General features: G+C 44.3%; 1 protein-coding gene across 1 annotated transcript; it reads right to left on the reverse strand.

The window, feature by feature from the left end:
- Window positions 1–1,541: 1,541 nt before the first annotated feature.
- LOC147905105 (AAA-type ATPase family protein / ankyrin repeat family protein) lies at window positions 1,542–25,401 on the reverse strand. Its single transcript, XM_087396802.1, has 7 exons — window positions 25,189–25,401; window positions 24,941–25,051; window positions 24,767–24,865; window positions 24,537–24,647; window positions 24,141–24,444; window positions 3,472–3,611; window positions 1,542–2,724 (listed from the first exon to the last, which is right to left on the reverse strand). The coding sequence occupies exons 1-7, from the start codon at window positions 25,333–25,335 to the stop codon at window positions 2,188–2,190; spliced, it is 1,449 nt and encodes a 482-aa protein (XP_087252928.1). The 5' UTR covers window positions 25,336–25,401; the 3' UTR covers window positions 1,542–2,187.
- Window positions 25,402–25,751: the final 350 nt, after the last annotated feature.

Consider the following 25,751-nt stretch of genomic DNA (forward strand, 5'->3'; position numbering starts at 1 on the left):
TTGCAAATGTAAGGAGAATATAAAGTTTTGGGTGGCAAGAGTATTGGATCTAGGTAGATATTAAAGTAGAAAAGCATTGACCTTAAAGCATATGGTATGAGCCAAGACGTAAAACTAGGGGTCTAGATAAATAATAGCATGCTATCAAAAGTTGTATGTAAAAGGAATGGATTCCAAAACATGGAGTGTATTAGCAAAATGCACAAATACTCATAGCCTCTTGGAAAGGATGAGTAAATAATTGAAGAAGCATATGAGGCAATGTTTGGTGGAAGAGAAAATAAGATACAAATTACTATGTGGGACATATTCAGCAATTGTTATAATGTATATGAAGCAATGCTTGGTGGAAGAGAAAATAAGATACAAATTACTATGGGGGACGTATGCAGCAACTACTGTTATAATGGGAGCTAGAGAGGATAGAGGAGAGGATAGCATTGATGAAGATTCACCACTTGGTCATTGTATTTTTTATTTTTTTTTATAAAAACTAAAAGTTGTTACTAATTGTGTAGAGTTTTCTTTTCTCCCAAGCAAAAAGGGCTAGTGTAACTTTTACTATAATAAAAAGTCTTCTTTCATTCTCTCTTCAAATTTCTACTCCCTTAAACATTAAAAATTCTTCAAAGCTTTGTTCAACGGTAATGAAAATATATATTTAGAATTATCATTTCTTTATGTTGTACATGAAAATTGCATGACTTTAGCAATCGAGCCTAGTTTTGTGCCTAATCTCAAAACCAACAATCTCCATACACTGAATTCTAATCTAAGTTGCCCACTATAATCCATATAATGATATTCTTATGATTGCTCTTTTTAGAAGGCAAAAAATTATGTTGTTTGTTTTACGTAATCATTTTCTCAATACGGAGTTTCAACCATCAGATTCAAATCCATCACTTTACATATGGTCTGTCTCAAAACCCAAAACATTTCTACCATCCTAGCAAGCAGAATGGGGCAAATGCCCTTGCCTTAAATAATCAATGCTATGTTTCAAGTCTTAATCCTATTGTCAAAGGTCGAGCTACTCATAGTTAGCATAAGCTTGGCATCTAGCTAGGTCTTGATCCTCCTTGATTAAGTTTTGCAGTTGCTTGAGCATGTGTGATCTTGATCTTGTTAGCTAATTCCATTTTCTTAGCCATATCTTTACTCTTGAGGCCATCATTTGTTAGATTCTGAGACAAGTTCTTGAGAGCCCATCATGATGCTCTAATGTGTGTAGAACTATAGTTCACTGCACATATACCCTATCCATTGGGTTGTTAAGCACGCGTTGTTACAACAAAGTCAATGGTGACGAGTTAGACTTTGGGGATTATTGAATTCCATACATTCATAAAGCCCAAAAGTCAGACTTCTTTAGAAACTAGAGAAAATAAATCATTCATTCCCATTACATCTCAACAGCTCCAAATTAGGCCTCGTCATCTTCATTGAAAAATATAGAGGCCTGTCTTGTTATAAAGAGGCCTCTAATGTTTTAAAAAGATTTAACCACCCATATTCAAATGAAAAATAGAAAAAGAAACAACAATCCGATAAATACTTTCATTCGGGTATGGCAATGATGCGTAAGCTTTCAGAATAGTCCCCTGAAAATCTAGACTTGGAAACTAGCTTACCTTTAGGGAGTAAGGCCCATACAAGGTAGATCAGCTGAAATGATAAAACTTGTCCTATATAACGACAAGTAATTTGTTAACCTATAAGGAGAAAGCTGCAATGAAGCCTGCTTATCTCATTCCAGACTGCCAGGACACTTATTTAACAAAGGTGCTGCTTCAATAGATTTCGCATGTTCATATGAAACCTTGCACTGTTGAAATCAGAAGATATACCAGCGATGTCTAATTCAGGTAATTAAAGGAACAAATTCCACTACATCAGCTGTTTGAATAATATCAATAATTGAAATAACCAGATTTGCATTTGCGACAATCAAAACAGTTATTTGACACATGTCAATAATTTGAAAGGAACAAATTTGTCCGTGCATCTGAATTGTGCACCTAAATGAGTAATCCGAGTTAGTAAAAAGCTGAGTTACTGCATTGAAGCAGCTCTTTCCGAGTTGAAGCAGCTGTTCAGAACGCATTGCAGGAAACAACCATTCAAGATGGGACAATAAGCCTCCTCTTGCTTGGATATAAAAGGTGGCTTTTCCGCCTGCAATCTTCACTGTGAAAGCAGCATTAGCCCTGTCTTCATGTCTTCTAAGGTAATTGTGATAAGCTCATTGGCATCGCAGCAATCCAAGTCCAACCTATGATCCAAGTTCTCCCTGGCATTGACTAGCATGGGCCACACAAGACCACCATTCAATTCGTGCCTCTGTTTCTCTGTGGTTCCAGCTTCCAAGAGTTGCGCTATTGCTTCAACAGTGCAAGCTTCATGCAGTTTGAAACCATACATCAAACTTTCTGCAGCTCGATCATTCATTTTCACATGAGTGATCATTGCGAGCTCCGAAACTGTGAAGTCATCAAAGTTGAAGTATTTAGTTACCCTTCTTGCAAAGCCTTCATTACAACTGATTACTCGTTTCATAGGTTCTGCATATCCAGCAAAGATCACTACCACTGATCCACTATCCATCACTGACATGATCTCCTCCAAAGCTTCTAGACCATAATCTTTGTCATCAGACTTCTGTAAAGGCATCAACCTGTAGGCCTCATCCACAAAAAGTATTCCACCTGCTGCTTCTTGAATCTGTAAACAGTGCAACGACAAATAGGGTCACGGAATGCTATTTACGCAATTTTGTTCTAAAGAAATTTGCTCTGTAATTACTTCATTCAAAAGCATACCAATTCAATACAGCCTTTCAACTGCATAGCGTCCAACAAAATGAAAAAATTGAGCTGGGTCGCAAAAACCATGCATGATTGGGACATCCCTATTGATGGCATAGTAGCACCCCTACTGGCTACATAGTAGCCTGCCAATGGGCATACTTCTGTGTTAACAATACAAATAATATCATTGCATGAAGCAACAAAATAAATGCCGTTTTTCATTGCCATGGTGAACCAAGGAGGTTACAAACTGCCAACACCATTATGCATAGCGAGGACTAGTAACTATGCCATCCCCATAAAAATTTGTTAAGTAAACAACTATCTGTCACAATAACTGTTCTACCGTAAGTTGCTGCACACACCTCATGTACAAACATGAGTCACTTGGGAAGAGGGCTATTAAAATAATAGGTTCAGGTTATTTTCATCGAAGCAGTAACGCCTCTAAAGTTAAGTCTTGCCTGATTAAATTTATTCCTTTCAGCTTACGACAACATAAGTAGCAATAAGTAGTGCATCATAGAAACTAAAAACGGTGCATCATAAAGAGTTTAAATGGGTTGATGCAATAAAGACCATGCATATGGCAGGCTATCCAGGAGCTTTTTTTCAGCATAAAATAAATGCAGCAGCCTTGTCTATGAGCTTATCCAGTTACCCTTTTCCTTGTCCGAGGGCCTGTATGACCTACAAATTCTCCGACAAGATCAGTCCGTTGAACCTCCACAACCTTGTCCGTTGGCAAGACACCGACCATATGCAACAGCTTTCCTAATATCCGGGCAATCATAGTTTTTCCTGAGAGAGAATCAAGGTAGCAATTATTGCAGTAGCGCACAAGAGTGAACAAGCATTGTAAGACTTAAAACACATTACAAAAAAGACGTGCAAGAAATGTAAGTAAACCGATTAGAACTCAAAACTTTATAAGAGGTCATCTGCCAGCAGGTTAGAATGTTAAATATGATATACATTTATGGTTAGGCCATTCAAACTCGAATTTTCATGCGGCAATCCATAAGAGATTGCAACACCAGTAAACTTTAATCTTTTCGTACCTGCACTCTCTCTCTTCTCTCCGATCCTACAGTGGTATCAGAGCCCAGCTTTGCTTCCTCTGCCTCTTGTCCGTACTGTCCGTACAGCCACGTACAGATATCGTACATTTCTTGCAACTGCCCGTACATCTGTCGCAATTGAATCTGTACCTTCGTCGTACGCCCGTACTTGCACTCCGTACAGATCTGTACCTGCACTACGTCCATACCTACATTCAGTACTGCGCTGTACTGTACTTCATTGCACTGTGTTTCGTACTAGAGCCATTGTACTTGCACCGCCGTACAGATCAGTACCTGCATCGTCGTACTGTCTGTACTGATCTACGCAGATCTTCTGTACATGCACGTGGAAGCCTCCGTACAACTGCAGTACTCCAAATCCCCGTACAACGTACAGCCGTACACCGTACAGCCATACACCGTACTTGAGCTGTCCGTACAGCTAGTACTTCTCTCGAGATCTCCGTACAGGTGTTCCACGTGTGAAGTCTCTTGCAAGACATTGGCAAAATTTGGGGCTTTCAATACCTTTCATCTCCTCTAGTTGCAACTTCTTGCAAGAACACTAGAGATTCGGGATTTGGTCTGCAATTTCTTTTTGATTGCAGTACATTGAGTCACATTTGCAGGACATTGAGTCAATTTGCAGGACATTGAGTCATTTTACAGAACATTGAGTCACTTTTGCAGGACATTGAGTCAAATTTGCATACATTGGGTCACATTTGCAAAAATTTCAGCAAAGTTTGGGGCTTTTCTGCATTTGCCCTCTTTTTGGCCTATTTGCCCTCAATAAATTTGGGGCTTTTGCCAAATTTGCTGTTTTTAGTCACATTTGGGTCAGATCTGCATTTGCCCTTTGATTTGGGTCTGAAATTTGCAGATATTTGCTGTCATTTTTGGGACAGACAGCTTTTTGCAGTGATAGCCTTGAGGCTTTTGGGTTTTCAGGTCTTTTTCAGGGTATCACATTTGCTATGGTTGGGAACAATCAAGATTTATTTGGAGTTCTTCGTGAAGATGATAAGTTGGATGGCACCAACTATCCGATGTGGTCTTATCTCATGAAACATATTCTTGTTGCGAAGCATTTGTGGAATATTGTTTCTGGGGCTGATCTGAGGCCAGCCAATGCTACAGTGGTTGCCTCTACTGCTGGTCCTCCTGCAGGGGGTACTCCTCCTGATGCCTCTTCCTCTAGCACTCCTGCTGCTGCTCTTCCAACTCAAGAACAGTCAAGATGGGATGCAAGAGATGCAAATGCACATTCATGCATTGCTTTATCATGCAAGAGAATCATTATTCCACACATCCGGTCTTGCAGGACAGCAAAGGATGCTTGGGATAAATTTGTTGGGGTAAAGGCACTGGCCACCCTATGTAAATAGTACTTTATGTTGTACTTTAGTGTAGGACACTTAAGTACACTAAGTACACATTTGTACTTAGATGTACTTAAGGGTTACTACCTTATCCATAATATATATGTGTGTACTTGGGGAGGTACCACTCACTCATTGTGATTATCCACACTAGTGTGTGTGTGCAGTGAGTCTCCCTACTCCCTCACTCTCTCCCTTACAATCTATCAACTGGTATCAGAGCCAACGGGCTCTCTCCCTTCCTTTCATCCTCACGGGCTTTCTCTCTCTCTCGCAGCCAACGGGCTGGAACAGCGTCGTATTCTGGATTCTCCTTCTCTCTCAGCCAACGGGCTGGAACAGAGAGCTCCTGCTCTCTCATCGCGATGGCAAAGGCGCTGGCACACGCGATGGCAAAGGCGCTGGCACACGCGATGGCAACGCGAGAAAGGAGCGGGAGAGGCGTGGGCGGCATACGCGTAGACAACGCGAATCGACAGCGGTCAGCGAGCTGCAAGGTCGAGCGGGATAGGCATGGGCGAGCTGCAGCGCGCGGCCCAACGAGCACAGCTGCAAGGACGATAGTCGTCGGCCAGGCCGTCGCCTCCTTCAGCCATACGCCTTCCACCTTCTCTCGTCCTCGATTGTTCCATCGATGCCGTGGCAGTGTTGGTCTGCCCACCTTTCGGGCGCAGTCGCTGAGTAGGCCTGGAACTTCCCGCCGCCGGCATATCATCAGGAGTTCAGACTCGATAAATTTTGTGCAAAATGAACGCCTTGCAGGTAGACTTTTCGGTCCGGAAGAAGAGTCAGGATGGTGGGACGAAAAATGCGTATTTCATCCGATTGTCGTGAAAGACCCATGCTCATCAGCGTGGAGAATGTACTACTATGGACGAGAAGGAGATTCGTGGCACTCGGGAGTGAGCCGTGCGTTGATTTCCAGCGGGCACACTTCTCTGTGCACCAACGAATCAGCAATTTTCTGTGTATTCCAACATTTGGCAGAAACACATGCTTTTGTCAGGAACACATGCTTTTGTCAGGAATGTGACCCACACATGCAGTGGATGCAGGCAATTACCTTTCTCTTTGGGAGATTGTGAAGAATTTCACAGATAAATGCATTTCTAGAGCACATGCAGTGCTAAAATTTGGGGCTTTACACTTGTTCTAGTATATTTCAATTTGGGGGAAGCTAATGCTCTGCTCATTCGACATTGGAATCCATGCAGTGTAAATTGTGACAAATTTCTCAGAAATCCCGGTTCAAACAAGGGGCTTTTGTAGCCTGACCGGCAATTTGTCAAGTGGGAGCACTATTATGCTTTGAAAGTGCAAATTTGACTTACAGTGTTTGGTCAAAGGTCAATCTCTCAAATTGGAGGTCACATCCCTGTAAAATCAGGGATTTTCATCAAAAATCAGAAATTTACAGTTACTGTTTTTTGACAGTCCGGGACTGTCAAACAGCAGGTTTGACCATATTTGACTATCAGAAAAGTCAAAAAGTACTGCTTTTTTTTATTATATCAGTTCTGGGATTTTTCTGGAGCGATTTGACGCAGCTGTACCGCACTTTCGCCAGCGAAAAAGACAGGAACAGCTTGCTGTACTGTTTCTGCAGCAAGTGGGAGAAGAATATTCAGTTGGTTTTGTGCCACTGAAACAGTACCAAATTCATTTTTTGATCGTACTTCCGCTGCGGGGGAATTTTCTTGGAGTGACTAGTGCTTAATTGCACGACTACAGGGAGTCAAACTCTACTTTCTTTACCATGAGTTCCGGCAGCGACGTGTCGTCCTTGTTTCAGATAAAGAAGCTCGAAGGAGCTAAAAATTACGACATATGGAGGACACAATGCTACAATGTGCTGATGCAGAAGGACCAGTACAAGCCTATAAAGGAAAAGGGTGTTAAGCCCCCCAACGTTACTGATGAGCAGTGGGAGAAGATGGACGGCTTGGCCAGGTCGACCATTATGCTTACAGTTGTTGATTCACTGGTTGTAGGCAACAGGGATGAACCTACTGTGTGGGAGATGTGGCAACGTCTTGAGGATACTTATGCCAAGAAAAGTGCCACGGGAAAAGCTTACTGGCTAAAAAAGCTTGTTGGTCTTCAAATGAAGGAGGGGACAGCTATGTCCACTCATATTATTGAGTTTAACAGCATATTCAGCCAGGTGATCAACCAGGGGTTGAAGCTCGATGATGAGCTGAAAGCTACACTCATCCTATGTTCTCTACCTGAGTCATGGGACACATTCAGGACTTCTACCAGCAACTCAAAAGCCATTCTGTTATTTGCAGATGTGGAGAGTGCTCTTCTACAGGAAGAGATGAACAGAAAGAACAATGCTATTGGGAAGTCAAATGCTTTGAATGCACGCAGCAGGTCCAAAACACGTGGAAAAGACAAAGAAAGAGAGAGGAGCAAGTCCCGCTCTAAGAGTGATCTTGTATGCAACTATTGTGGCAAGAAGGGACATATTGAGAAAAAGTGTTTTCAAAAGAAGAATGACCAGAGAGCCAAAGAAGGCAAGGCTCAAGGCAAGTCTAAGGGCAAAGAAAAAGAGGAGCTGAATGTTACTTATGTTAGTGACAGTGACAGTGGACATGAGATATGTTTCACCTCTTCACTGGAGGCTCATACACTTCATGCTGGTGATGGATCAGATATGTTTTCCTGGATTATAGATTCAGGTGCTTCCTTTCATGTGACATCCTACAGAAATCTATTTGTCAGATATGCAGGAGGGCAAAAGGGAGTTGTCTTTCTTGGTGATAACCATGCATGTTCTATCATTGGCATAGGTGATGTCAGGCTTGTTCTTGAAAATGGCCAGCAGTTAATGCTCGAAGGGGTCAGGCATGTTCCTGAGGTGAAGAAAAACTTGATTTCCACAGGGTTGTTGGATGACGATGGTTATCATACCACCTTTGGCAGTCAGAAATGGAAAATCAGCAAAGGGGCAATGGCTATTGCCAGGGGTCCTAAAATTGATACTTTGTACTCACTTCATGCTGGACATTGTCCGCATTCTGATGTAAATGCCACCGAGCTGCCAAAGATTTCATTGTGGCATAGCCGGCTTGGCCATATGAGTATTAAGGGAATGGAGCAATTGGCTCATTTTGGTTACTTGCCGAGTCTAAAATATTCAGATTTAAAGAAATGTGAATTTTGTCTCTACGGTCGTCAAGTACAAATACCTCATAAGAGAAGATCAGATCAGAAATTACAGCTCTTGGAGCTAGTACATACAGATGTGTGTGAAATGCCTACACTCTCTTTAGGAGGTTCAAAGTACATACTGTCATTCATAGATGACGCCACCCGCAAAGTGTGGGTTTACACTCTCAGAAAGAAGAGTGATACGTTCAAGGCTTTCACTAAGTTTGTTGCACTGGTCAAAAATGAGACAGGCAAAAAACTGAAAGCCTTACGATCTGACAATGGTGGAGAGTATTTGTCCAAAGAATTTCAAGAATTCTGTGAGGCAAAGGGTATTCAAAGGGTGTTGTCTGCACCATATGATCCTCCACAGAATGGTACAGCTGAAAAAATGTTCAGGACCATTCAAGAGAAAGTCAGATCCATGTTGTCACATGCTGCATTGCCCCACACATTTTGGGCTGAAGCTGTAAAGACAGCTGTGCACCTTATTAACAGGTCACCAAACAAGAGACTATGTGGTGGTGTGCCTGAACAGGCATGGACGGGCAAGCCTCCGTCTTACAAACACCTACGGGTCTTTGGTTGTGTCGCGTATGTGCATGTACGCAGGGAGGACAGAACTAAACTGGATCCAAAGTCTCTTAAATGCATATTCCTAGGTTACGGTGACAAAGGTGAGATGGGCTACAGGATTTGGGATCCCAAGAACAGAAAACTTATACGCAGCAATGATGTCGTGTTTGATGAAACCATCATGTTCAAGGAACCTGTTGTACAGCAGGGACCTTTAAAAGTAACTATTGATGATAACAGGCATCATGGGCAACACGAACAGGCTGTAAATCAGCCACAACAGCAGCATAACCAGCCATTAAATGATGCTGCAGCAGGTCCTAATGGACAGCCAGGTATGGCAGAAGACATCCCAATGGATGAAGCACAGTTAGGTGATCTTCCTGACATGCAAATGCAGCCAGGAGACATGGGACAGCCACTTTATCAGGGTGATGAACAGGCTGGACAGCCAGCTCAAGACGATGGTCATTGGGTTAGAAGGTCAACTAGACCGACGCGGCAGCCAGAAAGATTTGTTCCAGGCATTGATTATTTGATGCTCACTGATTGTGGAGAGCCTTCATGCTACAGAGAGGCTAGGCAGAGGGCAGACAAGGTTCAATGGGATCTTGCTATGAAGGCTGAAATGGACAGCCTTCACAAGAATGGCACTTGGGAATTGGTATCCTTGCCTACTGGTAAGAAGGTACTGCCATGCAAATGGGTTTATCGACTTAAGGTCACACCTGGTGAAAAGCCAAGGCATAAAGCCAGACTGGTTGCAAAGGGGTTCAAGCAGGAATATGGTGTTCACTTTGACGAGATATTCTCTCCTGTTGTTAAGATGACAACACTCAGAACTGTATTAGCATTGGTTGCACATGCAGATATGGACTTGGTCCAAATGGATGTCAAGACAGCATTTCTTCATGGTGATTTACATGAGGAAATTTTTATGCAGCAGCCAGAGGGTTTTACAGTGAAGGGCAAAGAGAAGCTTGTATGCAAACTAAAGAAAAGTCTTTATGGTCTAAAGCAGGCACCCAGGAAATGGTATCATAAGTTTGATACATTCATGCGAACCCAGGGTTACAGGAGAAGTGACATTGATCACTGCTTGTATACCAAGAAAGCTTCAGATGGCAGTTTACTTATCCTCATTTTGTATGTGGATGACATGTTAATTGCTGGAAAATCTCATAATGAGATGAATGCCTTGAAAAAGAGATTGCACCAGACCTTTGATATGAAAGATCTTGGTGATGCCAACCATATATTGGGTATGCGGATACTTCGGGATCGGGAAAAGCGGTTGCTATACTTGTCTCAGAAGGAATATATTGGCAAGGTCTTGCAGAGATTTCACATGGAGGGGGGGAAGAGTATTGGTACTCCATTGCCTCCTTATGTGAAAATCAGTGCTTTGGACAGCCCTCAGACAGATGCTGAAAAAGCTGAGATGTCAAAGATTCCGTATGCATCAGCATGTGGCAGTCTCATGTATGCTATGGTTGCAACCAGGCCCGATATTGCGTTTGCAGTGGGAGTGGTTAGCAGATACATGGCTAAACCTGGCAAAAAGCATTGGAATGCAGTAAAAGGTGTCATGAGATACCTGAAAGGTACACAGGACTTGTGTATATGTTTCGGCAGTCAAGATGCAAAAGTGCAAGGTTATACAGACTCTGATTATGCCGGTCACCCTGATACCCGGAAGTCTACTACCGGATACGTTTTCACTTTCACTGGAGGTGCAGTGTCGTGGGTATCTAGAATGCAGCAATGCGTTGCATTGTCTACCACAGAAGCAGAATATATTGCAGCCACTGAGGCATGCAAGGAGGCTATATGGCTATCTCGGTTAGTGGCAGATTTGGGTTATCCATTGGAGATTCCATTGTTGCATTGTGACAGTCAGAGTGCCATACAGTTGGCACGTAATCCTGTCTTTCATGCAAAGACGAAGCACATAGATGTGAAATATCACTTCATCAGGGAGGTGCTTGAAAACAAGCAAATTAAGCTTGTTAAGGTGCATACAGATGACAATCCGGCAGATCTGTTAACCAAAGGGTTAGCTGCAGAGAGGTTTGCACACTGCAGATCTCTTATGGGTATTGGTTGAGGCCAATATTCTTTCTCTCCTTGAGGGCACACTGCCTTTAAGTGGGAGGTTGTTGGGGTAAAGGCACTGGCCACCCTATGTAAATAGTACTTTATGTTGTACTTTAGTGTAGGACACTTAAGTACACTAAGTACACATTTGTACTTAGATGTACTTAAGGGTTACTACCTTATCCATAATATATATGTGTGTACTTGGGGAGGTACCACTCACTCATTGTGATTATCCACACTAGTGTGTGTGTGCAGTGAGTCTCCCTACTCCCTCACTCTCTCCCTTACAATCTATCAAAATTGGCTTCTCTCTATCAGATTCACAATGAAGCTCGTGTTGCATATTTGAGAAGGCAATTACAGGAAGTCAATATGAATGAAGGTGAGTCAATGGATGCATACTTGACAAAGGTCAAGGACCTCATGGAACAGCTTGCCAACATTGATGAGGTGGTGCCAAATTCACATTTGTCAGTACCACATTGAATGGACTGCCACATACATATCAAGGGTTTGCTACAACCCTTCGATTAGTGGCCATGGGTAATCCAGACCACTATTCTTTTGATCAGCTAGTTACTTTGCTTTTGCAGGAAGAGCAAAGTAGAGCTAACAGACAAGCCATTATTCTTGATCATGCATTTGCTTCGCAGCAGACAGGAAGAGGCAAGGCTTCCAAGCCTATGGGCAAGCCAAAATCTGCGCATAGCAGCTGCAATTCCTCCCATGCAGCTAAAAATACAGCAGATAAGACAAAGAAGAAAAGATGCAATTATTGTCGCAAGCCTGGACATGACGTTTCGGAATGCAGGAAGCGCATTGCTTCGGAGAAAAAGAAAGCAGGGTTGACAGTTAATGCCTCACATGCTATTGAATCCCATGAGCCAGCAGATGCTTCACATGCACATGCTCTTCAGGATGATTGGGCATGGGCTGTCCATTGCTCATTTGATCCCTCCAAAGCTGATGCACTCTTTACTACTAATGATGCTCACTCCTGGTACTTTGATAGTGGTGCTTCCAAGCATGTCACATCTTGCAGACAGTTGTTTCATTCTCTAGCTGATGCACCTCGAGGGGGGACTGTTACATGTGCTAATAATGCTTCATATGCTGTAAAAGGAGTTGGAGATGTGCAGCTCACATCCATTTCAAGCCATCCTGTCACTCTGACAAATGTTCTTTTTGTGCCTGGCATTGAAGTCAACTTGATTTCAATTTCAGCAATTACTACTTCAGGTTTCAGAGTAATTTTTGATGGCTACAGAGGCCTAGTATATGATCTTCGTGATGACAATGCCATAGTTCTCACTGGCACTTTGCAAAAAGGGCTTTATCACCTTGATCATCATCCAGCTGTACTTTCTATTGAAGCATTGGCTATTTCAGATTCACAGCTTGCTGAAACTCATCTTTGGCATGAGAGAATGGGCCATCTCAATTATAGAGCTCTTGCAAAGCTACATTCACAGCAGATGGCAAATGATGTACCTCAGACTCACACAGTTTCCAAACATGTGTGTGAGCATTGTCTTCTGGGTAAGATGCATCGATTTCCTTTTCAAAAGAATTGTCCAAAACTCTCACAAAGGAAATTGCAGCTAGTACACAGTGATGTCTGTGGCCCAATCAGGACAAATGCCATTGGAGGATACAAGTATTTCATGACTCTCATTGATGATTTCACAAGGTATTGCTGGGTATATCCTTTAAAGGCCAAATCTGAAGTTTTCTTATGCTTTCAGAGATGGCTGAATATGGTTGAGAATGAATCAGGAAACAAGCTTGTCAACCTCAACACAGATAGGGGAGTATATGTCAAAGGAGTTTGATGCATTTCTATCCTCACGGGGAATTATTCACTCATGCACTACTCCTTACACTCCTCACCAGAATCTTGTTTCTGAAAGGAAAAACAAGTCCACAATGGAGATGGCCAGATGCATTATCATAATCTCTATCTCTAATTCACGAAGCTCTATTCCTATCGTGGATGCAAATCACGGGCGATGGCATTCGGTTATTCCACCCAGCCAAACTCTCGTGGATAGCTGTCGTCAGATTTCTACGTTATTTCATTTATTCCTATCCATGAGACCCTCAATTCCCTAGATAGTTCTCCTTGCCAAATGTCATCATTATAGCCTCTTCACTTGGTGCACCTTTTTACCCCTCTCTTGGGCACATTAAAATCCACTTGCCCCTTGGCATTATTGCACATTTAGGTGAGCCTAGGCCTTAGCACTCAGAACTATCTAGTCAATGCCATTCCGCCCTCACCTAGGACCTTGGCAGTTACTTCTCTTGACCATTTTAATTACGCACATTAACTCTTACAAAAGTTGGTCATCTAAGAGAAAATGCCCACCGATCTATCCGAGGTCATGCTATCTCGGCTAGAGCATAACATTCCTTCCCTCTTCAAGCATCAGCGTCCTCGATGATGAAATCTGGGAACGCTCTCCGTAACTGGTATACGGATTCCCAGGTAGCTTCCGATAGAGGCTGACCATGCCATGCAACCAACACCGTGGGTATCTTCCGATTTCGTATTTGCATTGTTCCTCGGTCCAGGATTCTTGTTGGCTGGCGCCTTGCAATATCCTCTATCTCCTGAAACAAAATTACACCTTCGATTAGTGAGTCACCTGTATGCAAAAATTTCTTTAAGCGCGAAACATGAAAAACCGGGTGCACCTTACACCCCTGTGGCAATTTTAATTTATAGGCTACACTGCCTATTCTCTTTAGAATTAACCACGGCCCACAGTATCGAGGTGATAACTTAGCACACTCTCCTGAAGTCAACGACTTCGAGTGCGAAGGAATTCTGAGAAAAACTTTTTCTCCTTCTTCAAATACTCTTATAGACCGATTTTCATCCGCATACACTTTGGCTCTATCCATAGCCTGACGGATATTAGCTCTCGCAAGTGCTAGCATCTCCCGCATCTAAACTACAAAGTTCGCGGCACTAGGCACTTTTTGAGGTACTCCAACTATAGTCGGATTGGCTGGTCTATAACCATAGTTCAGTTCAAACGGACTAAACCCGGTAGAGGAATGTTTTCTATCATTGTAGGCAAACTCCAACAATGGCAACCACTTGTCCCATGTATGTTGCCTCAATGACACATATGCCCTCAGCATATCCTCTAAAGTCTGGTTGACTCTCTCCGTTTGACCATCCGTCTCAAGATGATCCCCACTACTCATTCCCAACTCAGTCCTTAGTGTCTCAAATACCGCTGTCTAAAAATGACCGGTAAATCTAACATCTCTATCTGACACTATGGATCTAGGCAATCCATGCAGACGAAATATACGTCTAATAAACAAATCCGCCACTTGCGGGGCACTAATAGACTCTCTAGTCGGAATGAAGTGAGCCATCTTGGTTAGACGATCAACCACCACAAGGATAGAATTATACCCTCCTTGTGTTGCAGGTAGCCCTACAATAAAATCCATGGAAATGCTCTCCCACTTACTTAGTGGTATTTCCAAGGGCTGTAAAAGTCCGGGTGGCTTCACCCGCTCGGCCTTACTTACCTGACACGAGAAACATCGTGTCACATATTCATGAATATGCTTTTTCATCCTTGGCCAAAAGAAATCTCGCTTCACGAGATCATAGGTCTTCTCGACACCTGGATGTCCCGCACACGGGCTATCATGGCATTGTCGAATGACTCTCTGCCTGAGATCATTCTGACCAGGTACTACAACCTTGCCATTTCTAACTAGCATACCATCTCTTATGGTATATCTTGCATAAGTTTGGCCTTTCCTGGATGCCAGGTCTTTTCACTTTTCCCGGGTTTTAACACATGAGCTTTAGGGCATAAGCTCTGGACAAACTCGTCCACCTTCTGAGTTTCTCTGGTCTCGGTCATTAGAGCACTCTCTAATACCATGAAACTCAGGTTGTGCATAATGCGAGACAACGCATCAGCCACCTTATTGTCTTTTCCTCTTCGGTACCGAATCGTTAGATTAAACTCCTCCATGAGCTCTGCCCACCTAGCTTGGCGGCCCCTCAAGTCAGGCTGTTTACAAAAATGTTTCAGAGTATCATGATCCACATCCACATAAAACTCTGAACCATACAAATAATGCCTCCATGTTTTCAAAGCATGGATAACTGCATACAACTCCAATTCATGAGTTGGCCAATTCCTTTGAGAGGGAGAAAGCTTCTTGCTTTCGAAGGCTACTGGCCTTCCCTCTTGAAGGAGGACTGCTCCTACCGCAATGCCACTTGCATCGGTTTCTAGGAACAACGGTTTCTGGGGATCAACTATTTTTAACACCGGTCCTGAGACCACAGCTTGTTTTATGGTGTTAAAACTTTCCTGTTGATTCTGTCCCCAAATAAAAGGTACTTTATCTGAGGTCAGATCAGTCAATGGCGATACTATTCCGGAATATCCTTTGATATGCCTTCTATAAAACTGGACAAATCCCAAGAATGATCGCAACGCGGTCAGACTCTGAGGGATTGGCCAAGTTAGTATCGCAGCCACTTTCTTCGGATCCATTTCTACCCCCTGTGGAGTAATTATGAACCCTAAATACTCAAGCCTAACCATACACAATATAGTTTTCTTTTTATTCACATAGAGACTGGCTTTCCTCAAAGTACTAAACACTATCCTTAAGTGTTCACGATGCTCAGTATCACTTTTACAGAATATCAGGATATCGTCAATAAAATGTACTACGAACTTTCCGATATACGGACGTAGTAAATCGTTCATAAGCATGACGAAGGTCGCTGGAGCATTGGTAAGTCCGAATGGCATTACCAAAAACTCATAATGACCAAACCTGCTCCTAAAAGCGGTTTTGTGCACATCCTCGGCTCTAATCCGGATCTGATGGTAGCCGCACTTAAGATCTATCTTGCTGAAAATCACGGCTCCATGTAATGCATCTAGCAAATCATCAATCCAAGCCATCGGATACCTGTGCTTAACAGTGATATTATTCAATGCTCCGTAATCTATACAGAGGCGAAACGTATCATCGTTTTTCCTCTTTAATATCACTGGCGAAGCAAAAGGTGAGAAACTTGGTTGAATCTGCCCCAACTTGAGGTATTCTTCCAGTTGTCTACACACCTCCGCTTCTTCAGCAAAACTCATTCTATAGGGAGGTCTATTTACGGGTTCTGCCCCCGGGATCAGTTCAATCTTATGTTGAACTTTCCGCTCTGGAGGTAACCCATAAGGTAGTTCATCCCTAAAACATTCAGAGAACTCCTCTGTTATAAGATTAGCCAGCTTGGCCATCTCATCACTTTGCGTAACATCAGTGCTAGCCGAAGACTCATCCACCGGCTCTACCGATCCTGTGCAAAGGAATAAAAACTCTACTTGAGCCTTTCTGATTTCCATCACGGAAACCAACAGTCCTTGAGGTATATCTTTTTCACCTCGCAGGACATAAAGCACATCATTCATCTTGAATTGATATACGTGCTTTTTCCAATCAATGGCTGGATTCTTCCTAGAATGCCATGCCATACCCAGGGCTATATCTACATGAGCAAGCTTGGTCATTTTAAAATCAAGCTTCTCAGCATAGTCCTTATCCGAAGCTCCAACTGGGTAACCCTTTGGTCCCATACTTCAGTTGAACTTCCATCGGCCATCCTAACTGTATACGCATAGTCAGATGGACTTGTCTTTAATTTCAGCCTCTTCACGAGCTTGGAGTTAATCACATTGTGAGTTGACGCCGAGTCAAACAACACAATGACATCATGACTGGCCACTTGCCCTTTCATTTTAATTAACTCCGTATCATTAAAGGCCGTATACCCCGTTGCTGCGGGCTTAGATAGGATGTTATCAGGTGCACTCGTCACTAACTTAGCAACAGACACACATAACAAACAAGGTACTAACCTCTGAGAAGGTCCCGCCAGTTGCATCTGCATATGTTCCGCACTGGGATCTCCTGCATTTCTACGTCGCATTCAGATATTATCATATTAGCCGTGCGACGGTCTTTATTCAGAGGACAATCCTTCCACTGATGTCGCTGAAGGCAGCCGAAGCACAATCCTTCTTTTCTAGCTTTCTCTTTTTGTTCAGGGGTCAACGAGGACTTTGACCAAGCTCGGGCTGCCATTGGAGTTATTTTCCTTTTCACCCCAACGGTGGTACTTGCCTTTACTGGTCCCTCAACCGGCTTCACCTACTTGGTTTGGCCACTTGGCTGCGAGACACTTGTCTTTGAAACCCATTTCCTCTGAAATCCCCCTTTTCTCGAGTGCTCATACTGAGTCCCTGCCTGCACAAATCCACGAGATCTGCCTCTGGCATCCTCATAGTTCAGGGCTACCGCTATAGATTCATCTAGTGAGGTCACATATTTAGCCCGAACTTCCATTTTGATCTTGTCGTTCAGTCCATAGATATAGTCCTTTAACTGAACCGACATAGGGAGAGGGTCTGTTATTTTCATGACACATTCCTTGAATTTGTCAGTGTACTCTGCCACTGACAAGCTCCTCTGACGGAGATTTCTATACGCATCCCAAGCTCGGGATTCTTCATCAGGTGGGAGAAAGTGTTTCTTGAATTCAGCTTTAAACCCTTCCCAGGTGGTTGGAGCAACTTGATCCTTCTGTTGCTTTATCCACCATCTGTCCGCTGCCTCAATAAACAGGTGTGTGGCCTCGCGGATTTTCTTTAGATCGGATCTAATCTCACAAATGGCGAAGGCTTCTTCCCACTTGTGTAACCAAACCTCGATCACATCAGAGCTGCGCTCGGTCATCCGACCAGCGTACTTCTCCGGTCTATAATTAGCGATATTAGGCACTTTGACCCTTGCGCGCTCTAAGGAATGTATACTGGGCTCTGGCTCTGCTGGAGCTTTGCCCTTATCAATCCTAGACGGTCTAGCCGACAAGGCTTGCACCATCTCCCTGATCTCATTTTGACCAGCGTTCACTTGAAGCTGCTGGTTCATAATCTGTTGTAAACATCCTCTAATATCGAAATCCTACCAATCAAAGTAGGTGCTGCCTGATGTGACATCTGTTGAGTAGACTGTGCTCTAGACTCACTAGGATTCACTCTTGAATTCTGCCCTTCTGCTTCCATAGGTTCACAGTGGAAGATGGGTTTTTTTTTTTTTCTTTTCTTTTCTTTTTTTTTCTTTTTTTTTTTTTTAAATAGTCTTTTCTAGAACCCAAATAACCAATATATACACCCTTCACTTCTGTTCTGCTTTCCTGGGGTTTTTTTTTTTTTTTTTTCTTCTACGGTGCAGAAATAACAGGACCATATGAAAAACAAAAAAACTGCATGGAAAGAAAGGGCTCCCTGATTTCTCCTCAAAGGCTGCCTTTGGTCCCCTGCTGCTTCGCTGTAGGAGCGTGATCCTCCGTCTACGCAACCGAATGCCCACGTAACAAAATCTCACGGCCTAAACTGCAGGCTGTCTAAACTCTTCATCTAATTCAACCCTGGTCACAATTGACAGGCGACAGCATCCATTTTCCCATTCAGCACGTCAATAGGCGACTCGTCTAGATATAAAACAACGGGTGCTTCAGATAAGAAATACGTGCGCAGTCGTTTAATCTCTATGCACTGCCGACTTGCCCCTACAATCACCAGCGACGGCTTAATCCCGTAAGGCAGCGCACGATCTGGAATTGGAATCTGCGCCTACGTTTTTTTTTTCAGCGACCGTCGATCCTCATCCAATTGCGCTGTCCCAAGTTTAGTCGTGCATTAATTAGATCCTACCTAGGCCATGGTAGCCAACCTGCGCTGCATCCCCTCCGCTCAAGCCCCAATTGCATTTCAGCGCGTTACGGGACCTCCACTAGCCTTTCGCGTTGACAATCCGGAACGCCATCGATGCTTTCCTCTTCGTCAACGCCTCACGGGCTTCCGTCGATCTGTTTGACGCTCACGTCGCTACCCTTACCTCCATCGAAATCTTCCGCCACCAAGGGTTCCTCGTCACGGACAGCCAACGATCCTCCCCTCACCTAGCTCGTCGCTCTTCCCTTGATCATTTTCCTTGCCTTGTGCTCTGATACCAACTATCATAATCTCTATCTCTAATTCACGAAGCTCTATTCCTATCGTGGATGCAAATCACGGGCGATGGCATTCGGTTATTCCACCCAGCCAAACTCTCGTGGATAGCTGTCGTCAGATTTCTACGTTATTTCATTTATTCCTATCCATGAGACCCTCAATTCCCTAGATAGTTCTCCTTGCCAAATGTCATCATTATAGCCTCTCCACTTGGTGCACCTTTTTACCCCTCTCTTGGGCACATTAAAATCCACTTGCCCATTGGCATTATTGCACATTTAGGTGCACCTAGGCCTCAGCACTCAAAACTATCTAGTCAATGCCATTCCGCCCTCACCTAGGACCTTGGCAGTTACTTCTCTTGACCATTTTGATTACGCACATTAACTATTACAAAAGTTGGTCATCTAAGAGAAAATGCCCACCGATCTATCCGAGGTCATGCTATCTCGGCTAGAGCATAACATGCATGCTTAAGGCCAAGTCTTTGCCCAATAAATTTTAGCTTGATGCAGTAATGTGTGCCAACTATGTGCTGAATAGATCACCTACACGGACATTGAAGACTATTACACTCACTGTCACACATGAAAGTTTTTGGGTCTCTTGCATATGTTCATGTACCATCTCAGCTGAGACATAAGCTTGATGACAAGGCAATCAAATGCATATTCATTGGTTACAGCCAAGAGAGCAGAGGGTATAGGAAGGGTCAATCGACATTTTCCTTTAAAGGATCAATGTTTGTATTATATTCGTTTGGGCTTCATGTAAATGATCAAAAAGGAATAAAGGTCAAGGTCCTTGGTATGCGTGACAAGGCACTAGACTAGGTGGATCTAAGCCTAAGGGACCTAAATGCATGAAATGTGCCTAGGGGCAAATGTTTTAAAGATATCCCAAGAGAGGGATAAATAATGCATTAAGAAAGGACCCTACAATTAAGACATGTGGCATACTAGATTCATCTAGGGAGTTTTGGGACTCGTTGGGAATAAGCAAGCATGAGCTTTTACGTAATCAGACTATCTGGAGCTTGCTACCAAAAAGGTTGGCTAGGAGGATAAACCAAGTGCCCGTGCCCGTGATTCGACGATAAGCAAGAAGAAATCAGATTAGACTGTGTTAGCACGCCTTTCGATAGTCGCCCTGGAGCTTGGAGTCCCACGTGGACCGTAGAGTGTAAATGATATCCTACCAGATGGCAACTAGGGTAGCCGAGGGTGGAACGAGGTGCTCACCTATCACAAGACTGCAGCGAGCCACCCAAATGTTCCAAGCCGTGATGCTGGCTACCACCTCCCAAACACTGTCCTCCCTAAGAGGAGGAGGAGCTAGGCTGTCAGGATGGACTACCTCATGGAGTGCAATCCTCCGGTAGGCTGGGGAGATCTCATCAATCTGAAACACGTGTCCTTCCTTTGTCAACCAAGCCACCATCCCCTAGGTGTAGTCTCTATAAAGACTCTGCATTCGTGTCATGATCCTGAGGGCTCCCATCCAGATCCTCGCTGCGCTACGACAGCTTCACAGGCAGTGCAAGATAGTCTCCAGGACAACAGCGGAGCAACAATGGCACTACCCCTCCACTCGCATCTACTCCAACCACGGTCTGATGGGCAAGTCCCCGTGGGCGACCAGCCAGAAGAAGTGTGAGATCTTCCTCGGCCGCAAACTGGACCACAACTGCGTCCAAAACCTAGAGCGAACATCCCGGGGCACTCTCTGGGTCACCCAATGCCTCTCCCTCGACGGGATCCAACCTTGACGAGTCCATCTAAAGCCTCCTACCAATCTGTGTGGTGTAGGAAAAGAAGGGCACCTCATCCATCAGCTTAGCTAGGCCGCCCCTAGAGGACCAGAACAACTCTCCCAGATCCCACTGGATCTCCCTCAGGGATCTACCCTCCCACAGCCAAAGGCGCCATCTAGAGGCGTCCTACTTTGAGATACTGGGAGGGTCAATGTGCCACTCCTTCTCCAAACATCCCACCACTCTAATCATCTACCAGTGAATCCCATCAAGACTCCCATCCATCTCGGGGTCTCTCTCAGTGAGTGGCTGAAGTAGGTCTCCAGGTCCTACACGAAAGAAGCCGAGATGCGTGCTGCCTCGCTGCATCAACATCCTCAAGGAAACACCAGTACGAGAAAACTGCCCCAACCATCTGCTGTCTCTCCAAACGTTAAGTCCTTCCCACCACGACTCAAGATGGCTAAGTCAATCTCGCCCATCCACTACCCTGTCCCTCGCAGTTGCGCTAGGGCGTCAAGCCTCACCTCTGTCTCCATAGGTAATCTGCTCCAACGGCCAAAGGACCCTGATGGACCACTATCCCACTGTGCCCAACCAATGTGAGTCCGTTGTCCGAGCATACGTCCCTCCTAAGATATTCAACCCACGTAACTATTTACATACATATCTTTTGCTCTTCACTTGTAAAACTTTCATTCTTCACTCCCCTGGTTCAATCTCTAGGTGCCACATAAGTGGTTGGCGCTCAAACTCCTCTCTGCATCTACGCGGAGCACCCCTGCCAGTCTCTACTAGACCCTGTGAAGGCTCCTCATCAGAGGGGAGCCCTTCCCCGTAAGGGAGGCCTCTGAGAAGATCCATCTATGTGAAGGCTGCCACTGTCCCCCATTGCGCGGGGTATTCCTTAGAAGCCCTCTCTGTAAGAGGAGCTTTCAAGGCTTTGCACCTGGGGTGAGGCCACAAACCACCAACTTGCCCAGAAGGGATCTGCTCTGCATCTCCAGATCAATGATACCCAAGCCTCCCAGTGCCTGCGGCATGATCACCGTCTACCAAGCTACTCAGACCCTAGTGTTCCTCGTGCCGTTTGAACCTGCCCAAAGGAAGTTCCGTACCAACCGTCAGAGCTGCCCAATGCATCCTCTGTGAAAGCATCAGCAAGAGGCAATATACCACGCCGTTGCAAGGACCTAGTTTGCCACTAAGATGCGACCTCCTAGGGAGAGTTTGGCCGAGCTCCAATAGAGAAGCTTGTGCCGGACACTCTCAAGGACCGGAGCAATCTACTACTCTGCTGTAATATCAATACCCACCTGGCATCCGAGGTATCTTGCTGTCTATCCCCGCGGTATCCATCTGAAGCCAAAGTCACTCCCCCACTCACGGATCTCTTATGTCTCCTCAAAGCCTATGAAGCAACGTATAGATTTCGTCCAGTTAATCCATGCCCCCGAGGCCTCACAGTAAATAGCCAAGGCGCCCCTGACTCTCTCCAGACTCGCTGTGGTGCCCTCGACATACAAGGCCGTGTCATCTACAAACTCCGAGTCAAGTAGCTGCTCCTCTTGTCTGATTGGGAGTCTCAACCCTGTGGGACCCGCCACTTGTTATCTCAAGGAGTAGCCCAAAGCCTCCGCCACAAACAAGAAGAGGAAGGGAGCGAGTGGGCAGCCCTGGCAGACCGAGCAAGAGAGAGGAAAGGTCTCGCCCGTGTGTCCTCCGATAAGCAGTCCTTTTTTTAGCAGTACTCAGCTCTTCCTCTCCCAAATTAAGAACCCTCTGTGTTCCTAGCTTTGTCATTATGGACCGCTCAATCAAATTACTAAGCTGAGAAACCAGCTTATTCAGATGAGACCCTTCCTCTCCTATTTTTACATTTGGTTTATAATCCATGTACATGGAATTTTCAACGTGTAAACTCATTACCTTGGTCTTGGATGAACTCATTTCTGCTCTCATTTCCAAAAGCAAACTCTCTATCGTGAGGATAACTCTATTTGTGGATCATCATAATCAAGGTGTATATAAGTTTCATCTAATACATCCTCTTAAAGAGGAGGTGATAGTGTTCTTCCCCTCAAGCGATCATCATAATCAAGGTGTATAAGTTTCATCATAATCAAGGTGTATAAGTTTCATCTACTAGATCCTTCTCTCCTTTAACGAAAGGGATGAAATGGGACAAGTTCATTATTATGCCCCTTCCATTCTTTCTTTTACTAATAAGAAGAAATTGACTTGCTTTGATCTCAAAACACAGGTATATGTTAAAACAAAACTCAAATATTGTAGAGTTAGTGGTACTTGTCCGTCTCCCACGTGATTTACAAAAAACAAGCTGAAAGCTCATATTTCAGCTCTTTTCCCTTGTCTTTTGCTGTAAACTGGCGCATGGAGTTTATGCTGCTTAATTGAAGGTCTTGATGCCATTATAATAAGAGTATATGATAGGTGGATCACCGCTTCAAATTATGTTCCCATCCGACTTCCGTTAGGGAGAACCGGGGGGGGGGGGGGGGGGGCGGTCCTTTTTCTCCCAAAATGTGACGATTTAGGTGCACATTCACACCAGAAGGGGGGGATCTTCCTCCTACCTCTTTCCACGTGATCGATTTCGATTCTATGCCAAGAGAATGCCCAACAGTAATCTCCATTTGCTACGGCAAATTTGCAGACAATCTGCCATTTTCTTGTGAAATGATGAGCTGCTGTCTGGGCTGGCCTACTATAACTTGATTTGCTTGTTCTTGTGGCCTGAGCCTGTCAAATTGACGATTTCGGTAGACGAGTGCCAAACGGTTGTGTTCCTTTTGGTGGACTCTGAGGCAAAATTAATTTTAAAGCCAGATACAGACACAGAGACCTCTAGGAACTGTGATTTGGAATAGTCACCTCCCCGGAATTTTTGGCCTTCCACCACAGCACTTCTCTTCTTTTTAGAGACCCTGACACTATTCTTGCAGAAATAACCATTTTGCACTTCGAGACTAAAGTTGTTGGAAAAGATCATACTCTAAATTTATAGATGTATTGTTTAATCGTCTATAGAATATACCTAGATGAATCCGGGAACATTCCCAAACTCGTCCTCTAAAAACACAACATAGTGATAGTCACTCACAAGGTTGAAAACCATAATCGTCTATAGAATATCTTGTTTCATCTCTTTCTTTTGTAATAAAAAAGTACAAAAATTGGAAAAGGCGGGGCTATTATGGATGCCGTACCTGTACCAGGATTTCCTAAAAAGGCCATATGTGGAGGCCTTCGAATGCCCACTTTCAGACCCATGGCTTTGCGCTTCTCATCCAACAGCATCCCTTTGGCCCATTTCCGCAATTGCAGCTTCAAACTATGCAATCCAACAACCTTTTGGAGTTCAGCTTCCAATGCATCCATTTTCTTTTGGGATCCTTGACAAGCTCGCAATGCCTTCTCTTTCATTTGTTGATCAAGATGAGCTTGCAGTAAAGAGCAGAGCTTCTGCTGACTGGGAATTTTAGGAAGATGATCTAGAGGTGTCCTTCCTTCCTGCATGACCGTGTAAGTTAGCTCACATTCTACACGGCTTCTCTTTAAAAGTCAGGGAAAGCTTTCGTAATACTTAGATATAGTTTTCATACATTATCTGTGGCACTGGCGTCTGCGTGGAACTGCAGCAGGGTCTGTACAGTTGAGAAATCCTCGTGTTTTACAGAGAACCAGACCGCCAAGTGCAGTGGGGTCATTCCATTCTGTGAAGACCAACCCAGAATTCGTAGCATTATGTACAGACGTCAATTCAGCTAATAGCCATTTTGTATTATATTCTTTTCAGGAAAGATAATTTCGAGGATAGGAGGTGAAGCACTACACTAGCTTTTGCTTCTATGTTGGCATTGTGCTCCAGCAATAGCCTCACAACTTGTGTGCATCCATTCTTTGAGGCTAAGTGCAAAGCCGTTTCTCCATACTGAGCCACATAATAACACGATTAGATGTGCATACATGTAGCCCTGAGGCATGCCCCATATAATTTTCGTCGTACCATATTTCTTGCATCCATCTCCGCTTTCTCAGAGCCCCTCCATTCGACGAGAAATCTTACGAGATCTACTTGATTACTGGCCGCGGCAACGTGTAACGGCGTTTGAGACATCTGTAAACAGAAAACTACGGCATTGCGTTAAAAATGTCAGGGGCGCAAAAATAAAGGTCAGCTTGAGGTAGCAGATTGATTGTCTAATAAGCAGTATAATTCAGCCGAGGAAATAAAGTGGAATAGGATTTCATTACCACGGGATTGCGCTGGTTGACGAGAGCTGGACTCTCATGAAGCGTCTTCGTCAAGGTAGCGACGTCGCCAGCCTGAGCGAGCGAGTGGACGGAGGAGGCGCGGGCGCGGGCGCGACGCTGGTGGAGGGCCTCCTGGAGGTTATCCATCGAGGGAGCCTGCCCTGGAGCGGGAGGAAGGGAGCCTGGAAAGAGAGGTAACTGCTGCCGATTGCAAAAAGCCTCGGAGATGGGAGTACCTACCGTTAATGGCTGCCAGCCACCTGCCAGCTTCAGCATCATATTTGATGCCACCTCAGATTCCCACCACCTCCACCTTCCTTCACCATTCATTCCCCTCTCATGCCCCTAAAGACTTTCCTAATTAGTTGCCTCTCACATATGGCATAGGAAGTGATGAGCCTTTTTCAGCAAACGAAGGAGGCAACCACGGACACTAGATAATAAAAAGGGCATCCGTCGCTCGTAGTAGCTTCATAGTTCCCATATACTTGCCATGTGCACTTCCTCCAAAATTTGATATGAGCTTCTTTAAAGAAATCAAATAGTAACTTTGGACACACAAT

This window comes from Dipteris shenzhenensis, chromosome 2 (genome assembly GCF_047967505.1).
Source record: "Dipteris shenzhenensis isolate YYH24624 ecotype China chromosome 2, Dip_SZ_1.0, whole genome shotgun sequence".
In the NCBI taxonomy this organism is placed as follows: domain Eukaryota; kingdom Viridiplantae; phylum Streptophyta; class Polypodiopsida; order Gleicheniales; family Dipteridaceae; genus Dipteris; species Dipteris shenzhenensis.